Raw genomic sequence first — 24,761 nt, forward strand, 5'->3', positions numbered from 1 at the left:
TCCGAAACCGAACCTTCCAGCTCAGTGAGCAAACCTACATCCAGAACCTCAACCTGAACGACAAATCTTCTCAAAACCCACGATCACTATAGTCTCTCTTCATGACACTCTTAAAACAGAAACATGGACATTTTTAATCTGTAAAAGTACAATCATTAGGAAATAGTTTTTTAAAGATGGTATGAATCGAAGTTGTGCCTTCCCTACAAACAGCTGCATTGTGAACACCAAAGTTACATTGTGGCCTGAATTATATTCTAGGCTGAGTTCTGCTAAACCTTGAATTACTGGAAAGCTGGAAAAGTAAAAATGTAATCAAAACATAGAGATAATGTTGATAAAATGCTCAGGACATTAAGTTTTAAAGCACTTTTTGAAAGCCTGAATTTTACATCATGCAATATCAAGTTCAGGCATTGCAACTGGATCTCCTAGCTAATGTTTCAGTTATATTGAGATTTGACACAGAGTTAAATAGTAAACTTTGCATCATTAAATATAAAGGCATAAATCACTACCGAATGGTACAATGTGTACTGTGCAGCTAATTAATGCAATATTTACAAACAGGATCGATGGCTGAACTAGAAATACTCATGCTTCAACTTCTTTCTCAACTTCTCCCTGTCAAAAGTAACAGTTCAAAACAGGGAAATGGTGCTCTAGCCTTTTTTTTAAAAAAAGAGCTTTAGAATAGACGGGTATCAGTTTACTGCAATACCTGATCTCCCCATTTCCAGTCGACACCCCTCATCACCCTAGTGCCAATTTTCATCATTGCTGCTAGCTCTGGACCAGAGACAGGCAGTGGAGCTGGTGTGCTTTCCTTTCTTGACTCCTCTAAAACAGTGGCTGAGGCTCCATGAAGAGAAGCACCAATATCATCCTCACCACTATCAGAAGCTGGGCCTGAAGACAATAAAATGTTGCAAAAATCAAGTTTAGAATTATATTTGTGAAAAAGTAACAAACTTTCCAGGAGGCAAGGAATCACATCTTGGCAAATTCTTACAAATTCTTTAACTACAAAGTAAGCATGTTGAACTTCAATATGGTGCACATCACTCTTCAAAAATCCTTGTACAAATGATTAACTGCTGACCATTAAGGTGCACAGATAATGTTTCTTTGAAACTATACTTCTCTCCTTGTAGCTGTATTAAAAGGTTCCATCTGGGCTGTGATTTATTCTTTGGCATTTTTGTCTTCTCCCACCATCAACCTTTGTTGAGGGAGCTGAAGACATTGAGGAGAAAACTCCAAGCAAACTGAGTCACTGAAAGAGCAACAAAGCCAATGCAAAAATAAAGAAGGACCTTTGTACATAAGTGTGAAATATACAAAAAAAATTACAGAAAAACAAATCAATATTATAACAAAGTTCAACAAGAAATAAAAGGTGGGACAGAAGCAGGACATTCAGCCCTGTAAACTGTTGTTCTGCCATTAACTGAGACCATGACAATCCGGACCTTCACTTCAATAATCTGCCTCGGTTCTATGATCACTTAATAACCTTACTCAACAAAAATTAATCAATCTCAGTTGACCAAGCTTCAACAGTGTTTTGAGAGTTTTCAACATCTGCACATCGTTAATCATTTATGAAAAGATAATCAGATTATATTCAGCAAGACTAGAATAGAAAAATCAATCTTGAATTCGCAGCACCTCAGTTAGTTTTGGTCCTCAAACAAATTCACTGAAGCTAATAGGAAATGCAGATATACACAGTCAGGTTGTCCTTCTATGCCAACATAAATTCTGTTCTCTAAGCACCTAGTCCACTCCTCATCTAGATCATTTTTCAGGGGCAATTCAATTTCACAGGGATATTCCAAAGCCAAGATCTCCAACTTTCACTTCTGCAAGATCTCCTATCGCCAATCCTACATCATTCAACTGTTGTTGGAACCCACATTATGATATTTGACACAACTATCCAAATATTCCTCTGGGCAGCCTTTGTAAACTTGAACTCATCCAAGTAATACTGTCCCCATCCTAACTTGCATCAAGTTTCATGGTGTTTGCTAACCTACATTGGCTCCTGGTTCCACAATGCCTCAGTTTAAAAAAATCTTACCCTGGTTTCCAAATGCTTTGAAGGTCTTAGCCCTCCCTATCTCAGTAACTACTCACTCGCCAATCTTTTAAGATCTCTGCACTCACTCCATTTTATCACTGTACAGTTGGTAATTGTGCTTTCAACTGCACAGACCAAAGGTTCTATAAACTTTCTCTAAGCCTCCATCTCTCTTTCCCCCAAGATGCTCTTTAAAATCTAGCTTTCACCTGTTGAAACACATCCTTCCATAGATCACTGTTTGACTGACCACCTGTGAAGTGCCTTAGGGCAATTACTGTCCGAGAGTCACTATGCAGGTTCTTGTTCAAATTACTAATCAGTACTTTTAGTGTAGGATAGTCCAAACCCTGGTTAAATATTACCTAAAGTGACGTTTTTCATTTTAAAAGCCGACAGAATGTCAGCATTTCAGATCTGGAATGATGGGTGGCCTAGCAACCATTTTTTTCTTGCAGTACTTTACAATTGTTAAATTATTTTTAAAAATCCAATCTAGGCCACAGTCTTTAGAAAGTTGTGAATGTAAATCAACAGCACAGCCCCCATCAGCTGCTTGCACTGGAAATACCTGCTAACAAGATGCACTGCATTTGATATAAGCAACTGGCAAGGATGGAACTTTCAAGTTAGTTGATTAACAAAAAGATTCAACATATAAAACTAAATCAAAATTGGAGATCCAGTACACCAGCAAAGTGAAGTTGTACACAAAAGAAACAACTTTTAAAAAATACCAGTCCATAACCCAAATGATAAATGCAAAAGTTATTATGTATATAAAGTTTGAACTGGCACAGTTTGAAATTTCAATTGTGCAATGTTCTTACAATGAGTTTGAAGGGGACAAACGTGGGAGGTACTGTAAAATAAGATGCTGCACACAATTCAATCCACGAGAGTTCAAAGCCATCTGTGAGTATGCTACAAGGAAATAAGTCTTGAAAGAATCAGTACCTGGTGAGTCAGTCAATAGCTTATTCATTTATATACGGAAATGTAAAAGACCAAAAAAAAGGGCTTTCATTGTATTGGAACAATATACTTATTTAACAACAACCTTAATTTAAGACTTGGTTTTCAGTTGGCAATGAAAAAGTGAAGAGTACTTCGTACACTTTGTTTGATGTTTTAAGTCTGTAGTGGCAAAAGCAGAAGATTAATGAAGCAATGATCTTAGTATAGTTTAAAGGTCAGCTGCTAAACTTCTTTTACATCATAGCCTGTTTGAAAAGGAATGTACCAACATGGTGAAAAGAAATAGGAAAATTAGAATTAAATTCAGATTTCTGTTGAATCTGCCAAAGAAAGCTTTTTGAAATCATGTATTGCAAAAGTGATGACTGAAGGTATCGAGGAGGCTTGTTGAAAGAACTACTGTGCTATAGAAAGTCAATAAAGAGGACCCTTCAGAAATGATGCATTTCCTAACTATGCACATTGCTCCATTTAACAATAGCTTCTTTGCACATTGTCAGAGCCTATTCATTTCCCTTACCAGAGCCTCCAAACCAGGTTATACTTCCCATCCCTTGCCCTACTGAAACTGCGTGCCATTCAATCCCAAGTCACTTCTTGGCCCCTCTATTTCTATGGCTCCTAATCATGTCCCACTCTCTTCTCATTCAAAATTATATCACGTTCCCTGAGCTATCTCTGGGATATCCATTTTTTTTTGCCTTTCCTCAGCCTGTACACAAAGACTCCTCACAAAACCAATTTCAATTGTCACCTCAAAGATGCCACCTTCTCACGTCAAAGTTTACCACCATCTCAGACATTTCTCCCACCCCATTTGTGGTCCCCAACACTATTCAGATCACTTCCTCATGTCCTCCCAGGCAAAGCCCTTCTTTACGCAGTCTAAGTTTCTATATTAAAAGTGCCTAGCTGTTGACCCTTCATTTGTCATAATTCACCTGATACTGCAAAGTGACTTAACCACTGTTATACCGAATTTTCACAGCTGTCACTTAGCTAAACCTTCATTGTTTTCAAATCCTGTCACTTCTGCCAAAGAGACCACAGCTTTGTTCCTTCAAGCTCAAGGAACATATTTAAGTCGAGTTGCCACACAATTAGATTAGTCATTTTACTGCCAGATACAACTCAACCTCATCCAGTTCAAATGGCCCAAACTGGTCCTCTGCAAAAACCACTGACTATTCTGTCATCATGCTTTGAGACAAAGATAACCCTAGGGTACTTTCCTCTCTTACCAAATGTCTGCTGGATCTTTATCATCAAAGGCTTAGTGTGGCATCGCTCACTGCTTTTGTTGCCAGGCCTCTTTCCACATCAAAGGTCGTTTCTTAAATTTCTCCTACAATTCCTATTTCCCACCCTTCCTTCCAAGTTAGTATAGCCCACACAATGCACTCACAGCTCCCTCAACCATAATCCACTAAATTATTAATTATCCATCTTACTTCCTAGGTGTTATGTTAGCTATAAATGAGTTCTTCACCTCAAGAACTCATTCGCTCTGCCTTTCAAACTCATTGTCACCATACTTCCGCAAAGAAAATCAGCACATTGACCAGTCCATCAAAATAAACATTTATAACCTCCCTTTCATTTCCCAAGTTCTTTAATATTGTTATTTCCCAGGTCTATCTCAACCCAATGCTTAAATTCTGCTGTTGAGTTTTCATCTCTTTCAAATACAGTCTGAAACAAAGTAATAACATCATAATATAATCAGGGTGTATATCATCTCCCCAATCCAGTCAACCATTTTCATCCAAACTAGTTCCTCTTAACAGTTCCGTAAGTTATGACTGCCTAAGTTTACTTCGATATTATCTTTCTCAAGAAAACTTCCAGCAATTATTTCTCCCTTCATCATCTCTCTTGACCATTTGCTTGACACTGTGCTGTCAAATTACTTGACATATCCCTGGGTTTCAGATAAATTTTAACTTTCTCCATTAGGAAGACTCAAGGAATTGGCTTTGGCCTTCATCACAAATTCTGCCTTCTGCAACTGACTATACTGTCTCCTCAGGTAAGGTATTTTACTGCACTAGAGCTTGTGCTGTGAGAGAGTCATGCTTAACCCAGAGGCAAATCTCAACTCCATATCTTCTCTCATACTTTCACCTCTAACATCAGACTGTCTGCAAATAAAAACACCATCTTCATCAGTGCAGCAAACAGGAAGAGAAAAGACTGTTGGAGATGTTCTGGCTACTTTTCCAAATACTATAAAATAGTGCATCTAAGTAAATGCAGTCATACTGAACTGGACAAGGAAAGAGAGCTGTTGCAGTTGAATGGCATGATCGACAATGTGAAAGTGCCCACTCAAATGGAATCAGTGCAGAAGACAGACCAACTTAACTACATAGGTATGAGAGATAAGTTAATAAGTTAAAACAAGAAATTAGATTAAAAGGTGTGATGTTAGTCAGGCAATGGAAATGATTTTAAAAATTAAAATATCATTCATGATAATTAGATATAACATATGGTAAAGTGGTCCAGCTGTGGAAAACAAAAAGGACACAATTCACAAGTTTAAAAGAAGTAGCTGCTAATATTGCCAGAAACAGCAGTATGACAGAGGAGCGGAGCAGTTTTAAAATACAAGAAGAAAATGGGATAAGAGAGTAAATTAATTAGATGTAAAAACAGATAGCAAAAGCTTGAAAGAAATGTAAAAAGGAATAAATTTTAGTGAGATTAAACTTGGGTCCCTTCGAATTAGAAGCTGGAGAAATTATAATGGAGAATAAGGAAATATAAGTATTCGTGTTACAAGACACAAAACATTCTGGAATTAACAGGGAACCATGGGTCTGGTGAAAATGAAGCATTTAAGAGACATAAGTAAAAAAATTCCTGGAGAAATTAAGGGATGAAAAGGACATGATAGCTTGCATCCTAAGTAATTTGGCTTGGATCTTATCCAATTCCATATATTCCAGAACAATACCAATGAAATGGAAGGTAGATAAACTACCCACTCACTGTTCAAGAAAGCAGGGAGAGAGAAAACAAGAATGGTAAGCCGTTTAATATCATCAGTTTCAGGGAAAATGCTCCAACCTATCAAGGTTTTGACAATCAGGAATTCACTTCAGAATTCAAAATATGATTGCACAGAGTCAACCCAGGTTTATGGAAGGAAACTAATATAGACAAATCTGAAGTTTTCTTTAAAAAATTGTGAATAATATGGTGAATGAAATGAGAGTAGATTTTCAAAAACATTTGAAAAAGGTGCTGCATATGAAGTTATCGCATAAATTTAGGGTTCATGGGATCGAGGTTGGCCAATGAAGAGAAAACAGAGTAGGAACACTAAGTTGACAGTACTTGTGGGGTATCGCAAAGTCAGTTACAATCGTAATCTTCTAGGAGAAAGTGAGGACTGCAGATGCTGGAGATAAGAGCTGAAAATGTGTTGCTGGAAAAGCGCAGCAGGTCAGGCAGCATGCAAGGAGCAGGAGAGTCGATGTTTTGGGCATGAGACCTTCTTCAGGAAGGGTTCATGCCCGAAACGTCGACTCTGCTGCTCCTTGGATGCTGCCTGACCTGCTGCACCTTTCCAGAAACACATTTTCAGCTACAATCGTAATCAACAACTTAGATGAGGGGACCAAGGGGAATGAATTATCCATGGTTGCTGATGATATACAAATAGGTGTGAAGGTAAACAGAGGGTGAATGTGTAAAGATTGCAAAAGGATTTAGGCAAGTAAAGTTGAGCAGGTAAGAATGTGACAAACACAATATAGTGTGGAAAAAGATAAACTGGTTAAAAAATAGAAAAGCAGATTAAAAGCCGAGAGGCTGGGACACATCGGTATTCAGAGGGTTTTGATTTCCGTTTGCAAAAATTATAGAGTTAAGACGTAGGTACAGCAAACAATTAGGAAAGAAACATTATGTCACCCACTATTGCAAAAGGATTGGAGTAAAAAAAAAAGAAATCTTGCTACTCTCAAATTGGGCCTGAGTGAAATCACAGCTGGTTCACTGTTCACATTTGGTTCCATATCTAAGCAAGGATGTACTTCCCATAGAGGGAATGCAAGAAAGGTTCACCAGACAAATTCCTGGAATGAAGAGATTATATTATCAGAACAGATCGAACTATATTTAGAGTTTAAAAGAGAGAGAAGTGATTGCATTTAAACATTTAAAACTCTTAAGGGTTTTGATTGCGAAAAGCTGCGAAGCAGTTCCCCTTAGTTAGGGAATGAGGGACACCAGTCTCAAAATAAGAGATTAGCATTTAGGACACTGATGTGAAAGAAATCTCTTGACTTGAAACGGTTCTTTGGAATTCTTTGCTCTACAGCAAAATGAATGTTAATTTGTTGACTGCATTCATATCAGAGATTAACAGTTTTTTTTAAAGATACTAAAGGAATCAAGGAATATGGAGATATTGAAAAGTGTAAGTGAAGTAGAAAATTAGCCATGATATTAATGAATGGTAGAGGAGGGGGATGGGGGTCAAAGGATCAATGGCCAAATGTTCGTAATTAAGAGGTCGGGGGTAAAACGTGTATAACAAAAGTCCCAGTTGTATCATATGTTCTAAGACCAGTGTCAAGGACGTGCATAAGATTATACACAGAAAATAAATGTTAAAAATTGCATTTAAGCACGGACACAGAAAGCACCACGTCTTTTTATCCAAATGTTTCCATAATTCCTAAGGTGCACACTTACCGCATGCGCACAACACAGCCCCACCTTTAAATCTGTTTCTTTCCAATTTTGATATGGACGGTCCTGTTCCTGAAAGTACAAATCGCTTCTTTGAATTATAAACTGATAGAGGTAATTTTTGGATGGCATCATTTATATATATATATAGTAAGGGAAAGCGATGTTAATCTTAAAAGGAGAATTGTTAACGCTAACAATCACTGCACACTAGGAAAAAAAAAGACTTGTATAAAATGTATAGTATTCAAATATAGTTACAAATGAACAACAGGCTGTTTAATAAAGCCAGAAGGTTATAAAATCAAATTACTTGGAAAAAATTCTGTAAAAGTGGGAAGCAATATTTAAACTTAAGGGGTTAAAACAATATTTATAAAAGTCAAAATTGTGAAAAATTGCAGCTCGATAGAGCAAGTCATAAACAAAAGTGATTTTTATAAGCTATGAAAGCACAACTGTTTAGTGTCCATATCCATTTTATGAAAAGGATCATCTGTTTCCCAATCTTGATTGTGCAGTGACATAAAATTAAACTGTAATAAAAGCAGTTTAATTTTCAGAACAATGGAGCCCACTTTGTGTCCAAATTGTCAGAAGGAAAGAAAAAGATATTATATAGGCTAAGGCAAACACAAAATAAAGCAATTAAAAAATTAAGAAAAATGAATACTGCAGGACGGTATATATTTAGCCTCACTAAATTTTAATTAAAAAATAAGAAATTATGCACAAAGATTGCATATTTTGAACCTCACTTAGGTATCTTCCACTTTTCCTATCATCGCCCTTTAAGCTTCATGAGACGAGTTTGCACTCTGCCTATAGCACAAAGAGTTCTACCAGTGAAGTTACAAAGAAGGGCAATTGTCTCCATGTCACACCATCCTGAATCTGCCTTGTAGATGTCACCATAGCAACAAACTAACAGTACTAACTCCTCAATGGTTCACACCATCACATTTGCCTTGTTTTGCACTCCCCACAATACGTAACAATAATGATAAATCCCACGTTTTTTTGGTTCTTTTTGTGTGGGACCTAAAGGTTCCATTTGTGGCCATAAGCTGCTCTTAAGGCCGTTTTAACACCACTGTCAAGAATCATTTCTGAACAATTGACTAATAGTTAACATCATAGTGGTGGGTGAGTGGTGGGGACTTGAAAGTGAAAAAGAAGGTGGTTCCCCTTCGTGGGAAAGTAACTCTGAGGTAACATTGACAATGTAGGAAAAGGTTTGAAATTGCTTTGATGACAAAAGAAGCGACGAAAAGCAGGTTTATACATTGCTGAGACAGTAAAGGACAAACCTTTAGTTAGATAACAAGATAAAACTAAACATGCTGTATAGTCTAGTTGATGCAAGATAGATTGAAAATGAGATGATATTACGGCATGGAAGGACAAAAAGATCATCTTTTATAGAGCAGCTTCCCCATAGAGTATTCCACTGTGGGATAATTTTATGGGATAAGTTTACGATTCACTTTGAACTCAGACATTAACTGAAGAAAGAATTTTGAAGTACAATATTCATACAATAGTGAAAACATTTAACTTAAGCTACTTTGATTGCCCTATTCTAACTGACCCAATCATCTGTTGTAAAATTTTACAACTTGCAGGTAATTATGCAACAAGTTCAAACAAAAGCCAATGATCTTCACTTATGTAACTCACAATGATACAGAGAAAGTTATAGAAGGTTATTTTAGTACGTTCAAGATAAAATAAAAATCCAATCAGATTTCATAGAGGAGTATTTACTTTTCACTGACCTATTAGCCGCAGAACTGTTTGAGTCAATGCAAGCAAACCAGAGTTCAACAGAAGACTGAGACTGTTGGCTCCATGCTCAAGCGTCAAAATATTTATCATGATGAGTAGAAAGCGAGCTTGTGGAATGGTACCAAGACTTGGTGCTGAAGGATTCTCATTCGTTACAGTATGCAGAGGGACAGACTGCATGCCTAAAATGATGATGTTTATAATTAGTAATATTTTGATCAAAGCAATTTGCAATTAGTAACTCTCTCATCTCAAACTGAAACTAATCCTCTGTCTTCGAAAATGATCAGGTCATGAAGATCCATTAAAAACAATTAATCTCTTGCAATAACTAGGTGTAAAAGGTTGTGGGTTATTTTAGAACTGTAACATTTTTCAGCACACAAGATATTTACTGTTTATCAGCGGATTGCTACTCATTATAAGAATATGGCATCTTATTTTCTTTGTTGTCCAAGACTCCATAAATGCTGCTTTGCCATTGCCTTTGTTCCCGAGATACTGCTCGGAAATGTAGCATTTGACATTTGAATTTACAGATAAAATATCATGAAACAGTGATAAAATTGTGTCATGCGCTGCAAATCAGATTCCAACACATGAATGAAGTTTAGCCAATAACTATAACAAAATGCATCAGAATGTAACCATGTGTACATAAATAATTATGTTTTAGATACCTGACTATTACCTTTTGAGTTCAAAAATATGAATGACCAGGACTCTTTTTCTTCTGCCCTGACTGTTTTGAAGGTGCTATTACTTTAACAGCTGATGGTGCCACAGACCTGCTCTCTCCAATAGAAACATGCACTCTGCCCTCATCTTCAGGATTGTTCTGTCTTTCTACAACAAACTTGCTTCTAACTGTCTTCATGTGTGATAGGATACCTTGTTATTTTAGAAAAGTGCTTTTTTCTTCTTCTCTTCTACACTAATTATTTTGAAGTACTGAACTATTTTTTCTATGTAAAAGCTTCGATTGTTGTATGGAATCAAGCTTCCAGAAAACCTCATACCACTCTCAATGTTAGTTTTATTTTGAGCTCCATGTCTCCCCTTCTTAGCACACTAAATGCAGAAATACATATCAGACTTAAAAATACACATGATTCTCTCCACGTCAGAATCAAAGTTACTAAATGTGATGATGCTGTCTCTTTAACAAAGGTTATTTTGTCCTCTGGCGTTTTTTATCCCCCCCCAAGAGAGTTTGTAAAAGCAGAGGTGCTAAGATGTCTAGAAATGTCTACTTTAATAATAGCAGGGGAGTGGCCAGTTCTCCCAGTTGAGGTTTTTTCCCCCTAGTTTGGTTTAGTTGTAGCAGTCACAGAAGCTGCTACAGTGCAATAAGGTTCTATGCTTCAGAGGATTATCCTTGGCTGACTTTTCTCTCTGAAATCTCTCTTGCCTATAAGAACTTGTGTTTGAGTTTACCTTTTGCCAAGGGGTGTATTTGTGGGATGCTACAGGAATTGTAACAGCTCCTTAGTTAAGTTTCTAAGTTGGGTCGGTTAAGATTTCCAATAGTTAAGTTATTCTAGATTTTTTTTTCTTCCGTTAGTGTTTCAACTGCAGTTTTCAAATCAATTCTGTTTTACTTAAAGCTAAGTGGTTTGACCAGCTGCATCACACCTGGAATATCCACTTCTTAGCCTTTAAGCTACGAAAAAGTTAGCATCTAGGCTACCTACTTAAAGTATTTTGAGTAGTACCAGCCTGGTCCATACCACTAAATAATAACGACAAATCATGAACCAAGCAACTCTCAATTATTAATCTGTCAGCCAAAGAAATTTCGAAGAGATTTTAGCACAGTTAATAATTTGTGGAATGGCATTAGGTAAATATCTTAGTTGAAGAGTCAGTGCCAACACAACGCATCAACCGTCAATCCTCTATAACAATCATCTGGTTCTGTGAATAGCACCATCTCTTTCACTAAAGCAACAATTAATGGACCATGTAACTGAATGTAACAGTGCATAAGTACTGTGTCAACCTAAAATAACTTAATCTTACCTAGATCATCAAATCTACCTTGTGCATCCAACAGCATAGTTCGAATATTCTGAATAGCCCAGGCATAAAGCTTTCCAAAAGTAACTTCCAGTAACATACGGTTAAATGGTGGTATGAGATCCACATCCTTCAAGCAGTCTGAAACAGGTTCACTAAACAGAGGATTTTAATTTCAGTATGAAGGTAGACATGAGTCAAATCCAATACTGAAAAACTTAACCTTTTAAAACTCACTGGTTAGCCAACATAAAAAAAATCAATCGCCTGGACTCTGACATCAACAGTTACTTGTCACTGACTCAGGTGAAGACTGGATGTAGCAACTTCAGTGGCACAGACTTCCCCTTACATTAAGTTTGAGGCCGGCATCTCAAGAAATCCATTAACCATGATGTCATCAAGCAGGAGAAGCAATTACAATTGGGCAGCACTGTGGCTCAGTGGTCAGCACTGCTGCCTCACAGCACCAGGCACCTGGGTTCGATTCCAGCCTCGGGTGAATATCTGTGTGGAGTTTGCCCATACTCCCTGTGTCTGTTCCAAAGATGTGTAGGTTAGGTGAACTGACCATGCTAAATTGCCCATGGTATTCACTGATGTTAGGTGCATTAGTCATAGAAAATGTAGAGTAATAGGGGAAGAGTGAGATACTGTTTAGAGGGTCAGCTGGACTTGTTGGGCTGAATGGCCTATTTCCTCACTGTAGGGATTTTATGGTCTCCTTTGACAATAAGGTATTCTCAAAGATCCCAAACATGGAAATACATGTTATTAACTCTCTTCACTTCAATTTGATTTCTCTAAAAGAAGTCTTGACATAAATTATCAGAACTTACACAGGGGACTGTAATAACCAAAACAGCATAACTTTTTTTTTAAAAACACTTAAAACCCTGAATTTCTTCCCAGCTCTGCATTAGAAACTAGCCGTTTCAGCCAACTGAGCTAACCAAACTCTCATATTTCAATATGTCATTCAACAAACGTTAAATTTTCAGGGCCAATGATGCTGTTTAGCAACCTAGTACACAGTTAAAAATTCAGCTATTCAACAAAGTACAATTTTGTCAATGATTTCCATACTTAGCTAGGCTGTACAGAACCAAGAAGCTGCTGTCAGTCTCAGAAAAGTAGACATCTGAGATCTTCAATTTTGTCATCACTACCAGCCCAAAATCTCAGAAGATGAAAAGTGAGCTTACTGAAACTTAATGCAAGATTCTGAGGGGACTTGACAGGGTCGATGCTGTAAATGTGTCTCCCACCCACAAGATGAAACTAGAACTAAAGAACAGTTTAAAAATAAGGGGTTTCACATTTAAGAATGATAAGAATTTTTTCTTTAGTGGCATGAATCTTTGAAATGCTATTCCACGCAGGGCACTGGAGGCAGTATCAATGAATACTTTTTAGGGCAGAGACAGATAAATAGATTCTTGCCAATAATGAAATCAGTGGTTATGGAGGTTAGACAATAATAGGGAGTTGAGATGACAATCACATCAGCCAGGACATTCCTGAATGGTGAAACAGGCTAGATGGGCTACGTGTAGATTAGAGTGGCGCTGGAAAAGTACAGCAGGTCAAGCAGCATCCGAGGAGCAGGAAAATCACTGTTTCGAGCAAATGCCCTTCATCAGGAATGCAGGCCTCCATTCCTGATGGAGGGTTTTTGCCCAAAATGTCGGTTTTCCTGCTCCTCAGATGCTGCCTGAGCTGCTGTGTTTTTCCAGCACCACTCTAATCTAAACTAAACTGGAGTACTCACTTTTGCCTAGATGGGCTGAGTGAGCTACACTCCTGCTCCCAATTTGTAAAAATCCAGGCCATTAATTCTGCTTATGTATCAGCAATAAATTTCCTTTCAAAGATAAGATTTGTACCTTTAAATACTATTCAAACCAGACATGTCAGATTGAAAATAGAAAATTCAAATTTTCACGGAAGAAGAACAGCAGAAGATCTGTAGCTGAAATCACAGAACTAAGTTATCATGGTACAATGAGAGCTTTTTGCCTCTGGATGAAAAACATTTCCATTGATCAGAAATTCTAATAGCAGAGATCAATTTATTCAGTAATACTGGAGGTACCAACTTAAAGTCCAAAATCACATGGATATCCAGACCATATATACTGTTGGGTATGCAGTTTTAGGTGTGAACAGCTGAGAAACCACTTAAAACACAATTAAAAATAAGTATTTTTACCCTATATTTATCCCCTCAGGGATGAGTCTTTGCCAACCACATAACATGCCATATTGCACTGATGGAAGCAAAAAACTTTTTGATACCAGTTTAAGCATTGTGTCTATTCCTTCCAATCGAACTTCAGCTCTCTCCAGCTGCAAAAGCAAGCAACACATGAATAAACACTTGGAATTGGTCACAAAGGTGAAGAATTGTAACAGTAAAATAAAGCTTCTCAATATTGAAGCTTGCATTCAGTGGAAAATTCTATCTTACTTGTTTTAAGAGACACTTTCGCATTTTCTCCACATCAATTGGCTCTTCTTTCAAGGCAAAGTCAAGTATATTCGCCATTAATGCCGATTGTGGAAAAGAACCCTGAACATTATGCTTCAGCCACTTGTATCTGTGAACATTTGCTACAGAAGAAAGGAGGGGTTGCCATTTGTCCTGGTTCACAGCACAAAATAAAAACACAAATCAGAATTGGCATGTCTTTTGGAGAACAAAAGCACAATAATTCAAAAGCACACAAGTTTGCTGGTAGGCAAATGTTTGCCATTCATTTTTAAATTTACTCATGGGTTGTCTTGAAGCTAGCTAGACCAGCTTTTATTGCTGTTCAGGTGATGGCAGTAAGTGTCTTCTTCAACTACTGCAGTCCAATTTGTATAGATATACTCACAACGCTATTACAGAAGATTTTCATACAACACTGAAGGAACTGCAATGTATTTCCAGGTCACGATTGTGAATGGCTTGAATGGGAACTTGCAGCTGGTAGTGTTCCCAAGTATTTGCTGTGCTTGTTCTTCAAGACAATAGCAGTCCTGAATTTTGAAGACGTTGTCAAAGTGGCCTTCAGGAATTTCTGCAGGCCATATTGTAAATGGAACACACTGCTCCTGGAGGAAGTGAATGTTCTCGATGTGGTGTTGGGATGACATCAAGTTTCTTCAGTGTTCTTAGAGCAGAAATTGTGCTGTATTTCATCACAGTCCTGAAATTTGTCTTATAAATAGTGCACAGGCATTGGGAAGTCACAAAATGAATGACTCGCTGCAGGATTTCTAGCCTCTGACTTGCTGCTGCAACCACAGTATCTATACGATTAATCCACCTTACTTCTGTCATTGATAACCCCAGGATGCTGGTAGTGAGCGATTCAGTGATGGTTATACCATCAACCTAACTGTTGCAATACAGTTATAACTCTGGCAAGTTCACTGAGCCTGCCCACCATTCAATACAATCAATGCTGATCGAATACTAAAATTCCTTTTATTCATTCTATCTACATAACACGATATGTCACCAGTGTTCAGAAGTCTGTTAATTTCTACCTTAACTATGTTCAAATGACAAAGCCTCATAGCCCTCTTTGATAGGAAATCCCAATGGTTCACAACCCTCAAAGATTTCTTTTCATCTCAGATCTAAGTGGCTCTAGACTTCCCCAACCAGTGGGAACACCTTACCTGTATCTACTCTAGATTAGAGTGGTGCTGGAAAAGCACAGCAGTTCAGACAGCACCCGAGGAGCGGGAAAATCGACCTTCTTGGCAAAAGCCCTTCATCAGGAATAGAGGCAGAGTGCCTGAAGGGTGGAGAGATAAATGAGAGGAGGGTGGGGATGGGGAGAAAGTAACAGAGTACAATGGATGAATGGGGATGAAGGTGATAGGTCAGGGGGGAGGGGGGAGTAGATAGGTGGAAAGGAAGATAGGCAGGTAGGACAAGTCATGAGGACAGTGCTGAGCTGGAAGTTTGGAACTGGGGTGAGGTGGGGGAAGGGGAAATGAGGAAACTGGTGAAGTCCACATTGATGCCCTGGGGTTGAAGTATTCCGAGACGGAAGAGGAGGCGTTCTTCCTCCAGGCGTAGGGTGGTGAGGGAGTGGCGGTGAAGGAGGTCCAGGACTTCCATGTCCTCAGCTGAGTGGGAGGGGGGAGTTGAAATGTTGGGCCACAGGGCAATGTGGTTGATTGGTGCGGATGTCCCAGAGATGTTCCCTAAACATCTGCTTGGAGGCGTCCGGTCTCCCCAATGTAGAGGAGACCGCATCAGGAGCAACAGATACAATAAATGATATTGGTGGATGTGCAGATGAAACTTTAATGGATGTGGAAGGCTCCATTGGGGCCTTGGATGGAGGTGAGGAAGGAGGTGTGGGCGCAGGTTTTGCAATTCCTGCAGTGGCAGGGGAAGGTGCCAGGACAGGAGGGTGGGTTGTTGGGGGGCGTGGACCTGACCAGGTAGTCACAGAGGGAATGGTTTTCACAGAAGGCGGAAAGGGGTGGGGAGGGAAATATATCCCTGGTGGTGGGGTTCGTTTCAGGGTGGCGGAAATTCGTCGGATGATTTGGTTTATGCGAAGGTTGGTAGGGTGGAAGGTGAGCACCAGGGGGGTTCTGTCCTTGTTACAGTTGGAGGGGTGGGGTCTGAGGGCAGAGGTGCAGGATGTGGACGAGATGCGTTGGAGGGCATCTCTAACCACGTGGGAAGGGAAATTGCAGTCTCTGAAGGAGGCCATCTGGTGTGTTCTGTGGTGGAACTGGTTCTTTTGGGAGCTAATATGGCAGAGACGGAGGAATTGGAAATACAGGATGGCATTTTTGCAGGAGGTATGGTGGGAAGAGGTGGAATCCAGGTAGCTGTGGGAGTCGGTGGGTTTGTAAAAAATGTCAGTGTCAAGTCGGTCGTCATTAATGGAGATGGAGAGGTCCAGGAAGGGGAGGGAGGTGTCAGAGACGGTCCAGGTAAATTTATGATCAGGGTGGAATGTGTTGGTGAAGTTGATGAATTGCTCAACCTCCTCGTGGGAGCACGAGGTGGCACCAATGCAGTCATCAATGTAGCGGAGGAAGAGGTAGGGAGTGGTGCCGGTGTAACTATAGAAGATGGACTGTTCTACGTAGCCAATAAAGAGACAGGCATACCTGGGGCCCATATGGGTGCACATGGCTACCCCTTTGGTCTGAAGGAAGTGGGAGGATTCAAAGTAGAAATTGTTAAGGGTGAGGACGAGTTCAGCCAAACGAATGAGAGTGTCGGTGGAAGGGTACTGTTGGGTAGGTCGGGAGAGGAAGAAAAGGAGGGCTTGGAGGCCTTGGTCATGGCGGATGGAGGGGTAGAGGGATTAGTATCGATGGTGAAGATGAGGCGTTGGGGGCCGGGGAAACAGAAGTCTTGGAGGAGGTGGAGGGCATGGGTGGTGTCTCGAACGTATGTGGGGAGTTCCTGGACTGGAGGGGGAAGAGAGGACAGTGACGAGGTAGGTAGAGATGAGTTCAGTGGGGCAGGAGCATGCTGAGACAATGGGTCAGCCAGGGTGGTCAGGCTTGTGGATCTTGGGAAGGAGGTAGAACCGGGCAGTGCGGGGTTCCCGGACTTTGAGATTGGAAGCTGTGGGTAGGAGGTCTCCTGAGGTGATAAGATTCTGTATGGTCTCGGAGTTTATGGTTTGGTGATGGGGGGGTGGGGTCATGGTCGAGGGGGCGGTAGGAGGAGGTGTCTTCGAGTTGGCGTCAGTGCGCCAGACTACCACTGCACCCTCTGTATCAGCTCGCTTGATGGTGAGGTCGAGATTGGAGCAGAGGAAATGGAGGGTTGCACGTTGTGAAGGTGAGAGGTTGGAGTGGGGGAGGTGGGTAGACAGGTTGAGGCGGTTAATGTGCCGGCGACAGTTGGAAATGAAGAGGTTGAGGGCGGGTAATTGGCCAGCGCGGGGTGTCCATGTGGATGGAGTGTGTTGGAGGTGGGCGAAGGGGTCCTCGGAAGGTGGCCGGGAGTCCTGATTGTAAAAGTAAGCTCGGAGGCGAAGCGGCGGAAGAAGTGTTCGACGTCACAACGTGTATTAAATTCATTGATGCATGGGCGGAGGGGGATGAAGGTGAGTCCTTTGCTGAGGACTGATCGTTTGTCCTCAGTGAAGGGGAGGTTTGGAGGGATGGTGAAAACTAGGACCTGGGGTAGGTGTGGAGCTGGGAGTGGGGGCGGAGCCTGTAACTGGAGTGGGTGTGGTGGTGGGGGAATGGGGGTGTATCTACTCTGTCTATCCTTCAAGTATTTTGTACATGTCAATGAGATCAACTCTCATTCTTCCAAATCCTACAGCAAACAGGCCTAGTTTGTCCAATCACTGTTCACAGGACAGATCTGTTATCCCAGTAAAAAGTCTGGTAAACCTACACAGCATCCCTCTTTGGCAATATTTTTGTTCCTAAGAAATGAAGATCAAAACTGTACATATTACCTACAGAGTCATACAGCATGGAAACAGACCCTTTGGTCCAACCAATCCAGACAGACTATGTTCCCAACCCAAACTAGTCCCACTTGAATGGGTTTGGGCCATATCTCTCCAAAGTTTTCCTGTACAGGAACTTATCCCAATGGCTTTTATATGCTATGACTTTACCTGCATCCACCATTTTCGCTGGCAAAATGACACATACAAACAACCCTGTGTAGAAAAATTGCCCCCCCCCCCAGGTCATTTTTCATTTCTGTCTCCTCTCACCTGAAAGACATACCCCCAAGTTTTGAATTTCCCCTAACCAAGGGAAAAGACCTTTGCTATTCACCTTATCTATGTCCCTCATGATTTTATAATTGTTTCTAACGTAAGCCCTCAACATGGACTTTTTTTAAGTGCCTTTTTAGACTATGGTCTTTTTATACACATCATTTAATTGGTACCACATGCACAACATTCATTTTCTCCAACATCATCTGCAAGATACCCTGCAGAAATTCACAATGGTTTGGAAAGTGCTGTCTAAGAAGCCAAATGACCATCTAGAAGGTCAAGGTCAGCAGATACACAAAAACAACAGTACCTGCCAGTTTCCCTACAAAGGGAATACTTCACCATTCCTTCAGTGTCACTGGGTCAAAATACTGGAACTCCCTCACTAACAACTTTATGGGTTTACCAACATTAAATGCGCTGCAGCAGTTCAAAGTGGCAGTTCACCACTACCTTCTCAAGGGCAATTCGGGATGGACAAGAAATTCTGGCCCAATAAAGTCAACACCCCATAAAGGAAAAGAAACAAATTTTATGAAATTAACAGTGAAGAAAGAACATTTCCAATACTTGTTTCCATAGATTATGCTTCAATACTCCACAAACATGATATCATGGCAGCCTTGAATGTTTATCAACTACAACTGCATGCAACATGAGAATCTTTGTCACCATCTTACCTTTGATTTCACAGGTAAGACCTTTTTATCCACACCTTCAGGGTTAAGTGGTACAACACAGGAATCTTCTACATCACTCTCACTGTTGTCATTCTTGGATTCTTCCACATCAGCAGACTCAGACTTCTTTGGAACTATGAAGAGTTACCACACAGTCAGCACTATGAACAGGCTGAGGAAATCAAAGGTGACATATCAAAAGAACCAACAGTTCTTTTGAAAAAGAAGAACACTCAAACAAAAAGTCACAGGCAACATGACATTTAGTATGAAACTAAGGCACATTAGCACATGATAGAAATACAGAAAAGAACACAGGAATTGGATAAATTATAAACAGTCACTGCAGATTAAAGATACTCCATTTTATTTTTAAATTGCAAGTCATATCATAACAAGACTGAGAAATATAAAATTACTGCATAACAAAATTAACAACATCCATTATGATCCAGATGTTTAAACAACTAAAAACTGTGAGCCTCATTTCAACAGTACAATCACAGGAAAGTGAACTTGGACTTGTGACTCTATACAGTAAAATACAGCCCAGGGACAGGCCTTTTGGCCCACCAAGTCCTTATTTAGACTCACTACTTATTGTCCACACAAGGTTTCTATCCCTCAGATCGCCTCCCGTTCATGTGTCTAATCAAAATACGCCTTAAACTTTGCTACCGAGTTTGCTTCCACCACCCTGTGTGCGAATATTTTTCCTTACATTTCTCCCCTAAACTTTCCCCCCTCTAACCATGAATCTCTGCCCTTTTGTAGTTGGTCATTCCACTGAGAAAAAGCTTCTGACCATCCATCCTATCTGTGCTTTTCAATGAAAACAATCCGAGTTTATCCAATGCCTCCTCATAACCAAAACCCCGCAGGCGAGGCAACATCCTGATAACCCTTCTCTTAGCCCTCAGCAAAGCAACCACATCCTCCTGGTAGTGTGGCAACCAGAACGACACACAATATTTCAAATGTGGTCAAATTCAAGTTTTATGCAGCTGTAACTGAACTTGCCAACTTTTACATTCGATGCCCGGCTGACAAATGCAAGCATGCTGTATGCCCTTTTGACCACCTTAGCTGCCTGTTTTGCCACTTTCAGGGATCTGTGAACCTGTACACCCAGATCACACTGTATGTCGCTGTTCCCGAGGGTTTTGCTATTTATTGTATAATTCGTACCTGAATTTGATCTTCCAAAATGTATTATCTCATTTAAACTATATCTGTCATTTCTCTGCCCAAATCTGTATCTTAAATCCTGCTGTATCTTTTGACAATGCTCCTTACTATCTGCAACTGTCAATTTTGGTGTCATCCGTGAACTTACTAATCAGACCATCTACATTTTCCTCCAGATCATTTATATATATTACAGAGGTCCCAGCACTAATTCCTGCGGAACACCACTGGTTACTGAACTCCATTCCGAAAAGCACTCTTTCACTGCTACTTTGTTTTCTCTGATCTCAACGAAGGTAAGAAATCAGAACCTTAGTATCAACTGACAACTTTGAGGACTAATACTCAGAAAGCTTCTGCTACGCTAGTCTAACTACATAAGGCCTGCTCACTTGTACATCCTAGCCAGTTCACTCAATTGTGTTACTGCTTGCCTCATTAGAAAAATCTACCAGCGAATAAATTTGCTGACTGCATTTGCTGTACCCTCACAGTCAGGATTAAATTCAAGTTGAATGATGAAATAAAGTCAGTGTTTACTGAACAACCTAATTTTGGTGATCATCCATGTCATCCTGCACAATTTTAGATGAAATAAAATTCACATATTGAAGTCAATGCTCCAGCAACTTCTAGAGTGTTGAGATATTTATCATTTGAACTGGAGGGACCATATATTTGTTAAAAATGTTAAAGCAAATACAAATGAAGGTATTGCCTGTAGGTTGGTTGCTTTCTCCTCTTTGAAGGAATCAAATTTGCTTCCAAAACTTGCTTCAAGTTTCTTTTCTGCATATTTTAAGATTTCTATGTTTCATAGATATAAATAACAAACATGATACATAATAGCACATGTATACATTTTATTTGCATCATGTGTGCACTTAACCCAAGCCTTTTTTTTTAAATCAGGGCATATATTGTTCTATCACCTTCTGAGAGACAGAAATAATTTTTGCATACCTCTCATCCTTCTCCTTTCACGGATGATTTTCTGGGTAATCTTCTTCCACCGAGGCAAGGAACTTAGTAGTTTCAGCTTAGACATTATAGAAATGTCATTACTAACAGCAGGCCGCAGCTCATTGAACAAAAATCTCAGACGTTCAATTACTGGTGCACACACTTCTTTATACGAACGTCCTTGCTCTTGGTGAGTCTAAGATTTAGAAGGGAAAAAAAATTAGTTGGTTTGCAACAAATAAATTGCAAAGAAAATGACACTTTAAAAATAGCATCTACAATAGAAAAGACATTGTTTACACGTATACAAAATATATCATTCACCTTTATTAAAGAACACTTGGCCTGATATACCACTCGACAAACATCACCCACTGACTTAGGCAAGACTCTGAGCTTCCCTTGATCCACTCCTAAGGCATTTTGGTTGATGACAGATAAAGCTGCATGGCCTGTATACAGTTTACACAGGGGAAAAAAAATGCACACGTTAGATTTAAGCCAGACATTGAACTGATATTCCAAGAGAAGATTTTGTTTAGTGCCTGTGACAGCATATTGCTCAGATCAGTAACTTCAGACTCACAGAGGAGTATGTCATTCCTCTATACCGCATTCTCTTAAAGAATCAAATAAAATCAAAAATACTGCAGATGCTCATAATCTGAAACAAATAGAGAATGCTTGATAAACTCAACATGTCTGGCAGCATATGTGGAGAGAGAAACAGAATTAGCATTTCAAGTCTCATACACTCTTCAATGTTCTGAATTTGAAAAATTAACTGTGTTTCTCTCTCCAGAAATACTGCCACATGTGCTGAGTTTCTCCAAAATTCTCAGTGTTGGTGTCTTAAAGAATCAATCCAGTTCATCAGCAGTCTGGTCTCTTATGAAGTATACATCATTCAAGTTAGACTCATTGCACAATAATCAAATAGTCCAAATCTAGCCATAGACATCAAATGCCTAGGAGTAACGGTAACCAACCACCTGTCCTTGACTCCACGTAAATGCGACAGTCAAGAAGGCACAACAACTAGGAACTAAATGAGGAGCTAAAAATACTTACCAATGACACAGACAACAGAACAATAGTGAATAATGCACAAGAGAAAAGAATAATGGACACAGTACAAATCAGTGAGAATATTAGCAGCAGAGGAGAAGTCATGAAAACAAAAACTACTTCAATAATTTATTAGCAACATAGACTGACAACATGGGAAGAAAATTAGAACATTCAATCTAAAAAGACTCCTGGTATCTGCAAAAGCAATTCTGGAATTAGCTTTTGAGGCTTATCAAAAATTCAGAATACGCAAGTCCATTTATTAAAACTAATACTACTTTGAATACTTAAGATTTAGCGAAGTGTCCAACCTAAATCCTGGTGCTTCAGTAGACAGCACAAGAGTAACCGCCCTACGTCTTCCACAGGATGCTCAGGAGGGAAAGTGATTGGTGTTGTCAGATGACACTGCTTGCAATAGCGCTCTATTTGGCACAAGAAATCCTGCCATAGAACATAAGTAAGTCAATATAAACAAAATAATACTGGAACTGCAATATTAAAAAAAATGCTTAAAGGAGGTACAATTTCACTACCAATTATTTTCAAATTCTGCAAAGCCATTTAAAGAAAATAAAAATCTACTCAACATTACTTCTCTGTATATTTTAGTTTAGCAAACAAGTTTAGATTATACAACAATTTTTAAAAGTGTAAAATTGAAATTTCAACTTCTATATTGTAACTATGACAATTGGATACTCGTTAAAAAGAAGGACACTTTATTTAAATGACTAAGCACTTCAGTAACAGATGAATAAAGACATGCAACGTTATGCATTCAAATGCTTGTAGCCTTTATGGAAAGTCAGAATACTCAGCTCAGGATTAAGCAGGACACCTGATAGCAGTATCTGTCCTTTGGGATCAGTATTTCAAGCTTGCTCAATGACCCCATGGATAACCACTCAATCATTTCATTGTGTTGACAGTTGAAAAGTATTAACAACGTGCAAAAGCCAAGAAAAAAGGATCAACAGTATCCATCTCCAACACATCAGATGGTAATTGGATGTCTTCTCGTTAAAATAAAAGTGCCAAGTATACAAATATACCAGCAAACAGGGTTCCCCAGCTTGTTTGCTCTCAAGACAACAGTTCAGTTGACTGGGCTACGTTAACTAAATAGATGATGGTCAATTCCCTTGATACATGCAAGCCTATTATCAGCACAAAATCAACAAATCATCTGTATATTCAAGGAAGGGAGGTCTGTAAATGAGATCTAAAGTTGGTTGGGATCACAGTTAATGCATGGGAATTCCTGAAAACAAGTAGGCAGAAAGTGGGAGCATGCGAAAAGCAGAGGACAAAAGGAATGACCCGACTGCAGAAAAAAGAATCTGCTGAAAGAAAACAATGTCAGTCAACGTCGGGATGATGTTATTCATCATTGCCATTTGTGGAAGGCACTGCCACTCTCAAACTGCTCCCTACAGATACAACTGACAATGCTAAATCCAGAAGTGACACCACCCTGAGCACTGTCCATCATCAAGGGTGGATGCCATTACAATCAACACAGATGAGGCTTTGGTACAGTACTGTGCTGTACTGCTCACAAGGTCACCACGAGTCAAGCTCTCTTTTACATGTAACAAGAGAGCAGCAAGAACTGCAAATGCTGAAAGAAGGTTCAGAAAAAGATGAGAACAAAGGAAAGGGAATTTCTCATGGGCTGAAATTCAGAAAGACATGGATTATTCTGCCAATGTTAAATAATGGATGTGAAGAAATGTAGAATGCCCATAAACGTGTCATGCAACTGAAATGATATTCTGAATAAACCTAGATTGCTGTGAAGTTTTTCATCTTTTAGAATCGGTTGCAGGTTTCAGTTCATTAATATGTAAATCCCAGAGCTTGTTTTAAGTCACACTGTCAAGATAACTTAAGGCTTTATTTAAAAAAAGTGACATCTCAGCTCAGACAACGTAAAGTGGCCAAGCAGAGGCTGATAGCCAAGTTCGGTAACCATGAGGATGGCCTCAACCAGGATCTTGGGCTCATGTCACACTACAGGTGACCCCACAACACTATATATTATATACACACACACACTCTTCCAGGCTTATACTCCATCACACACTCATACACACTTTACCACGCTTGTACACATGCAAACACTCTCTCATGCACACGCACACACATATAAGTGAATTTATATTGGAAGATTTATATTTGCAGCTACATTCTATTTTGCTCAAAAAATGCACAATCTGCAGGCAGTCAATGCAAGCAGTCAATCCATGTATTATTTTGTAAATTTCACTTTAGAAATAGAACTAGTCTGATTCAAGATTGGGATACAGACAGACTCTAACCTCACACCTTTAATGCATTGTCTGAGTTGAAATGTCACTTTTTTTTTAATAAAACCTTAAATTATCTCAAGAATGTGACTTATGAAATTCTAGGATTTTCAGATTAATGAACAGAAACCCGCAAAGGTGAAAGATTTAACAACAATCTAAGTTTGTTCAACATATCATTTCAGTTGCATGACACAGTAATCTTTTGCTATAAATTCTGCATCTCACAATCCTGCTCCACAACTAC

The 24,761-nt window shown here is 39.4% G+C and overlaps 1 protein-coding gene across 5 annotated transcripts in view; it reads right to left on the reverse strand.

Annotated features, from left to right (window-relative positions):
• herc2 (HECT and RLD domain containing E3 ubiquitin protein ligase 2) overlaps positions 1-24,761 on the reverse strand; it is a 238,785-nt gene that overhangs the window by 115,783 nt on the left and 98,241 nt on the right. For 2 of the 5 annotated variants that reach the window (XM_060826244.1, XM_060826243.1), the window contains exons 27-36: positions 22,514-22,646; positions 21,456-21,583; positions 21,132-21,327; positions 18,981-19,114; positions 14,046-14,219; positions 13,788-13,924; positions 11,579-11,730; positions 9,547-9,738; positions 7,772-7,840; positions 722-909 (exon numbers count right to left, since the gene is read on the reverse strand). In XM_060826244.1, coding sequence (XP_060682227.1) covers positions 722-909; positions 7,772-7,840; positions 9,547-9,738; positions 11,579-11,730; positions 13,788-13,924; positions 14,046-14,219; positions 18,981-19,114; positions 21,132-21,327; positions 21,456-21,583; positions 22,514-22,646 — 1,503 coding nt within the window. The remainder of the gene's footprint in view (positions 1-721; positions 910-7,771; positions 7,841-9,546; positions 9,739-11,578; positions 11,731-13,787; positions 13,925-14,045; positions 14,220-18,980; positions 19,115-21,131; positions 21,328-21,455; positions 21,584-22,513; positions 22,647-24,761) is intronic. The other 3 variants (XM_060826247.1, XM_060826246.1, XM_060826245.1) reach the window with 2 other exon arrangements.

Source organism: Hemiscyllium ocellatum, chromosome 6, assembly GCF_020745735.1.
Source record: "Hemiscyllium ocellatum isolate sHemOce1 chromosome 6, sHemOce1.pat.X.cur, whole genome shotgun sequence".
Taxonomy (NCBI): domain Eukaryota; kingdom Metazoa; phylum Chordata; class Chondrichthyes; order Orectolobiformes; family Hemiscylliidae; genus Hemiscyllium; species Hemiscyllium ocellatum.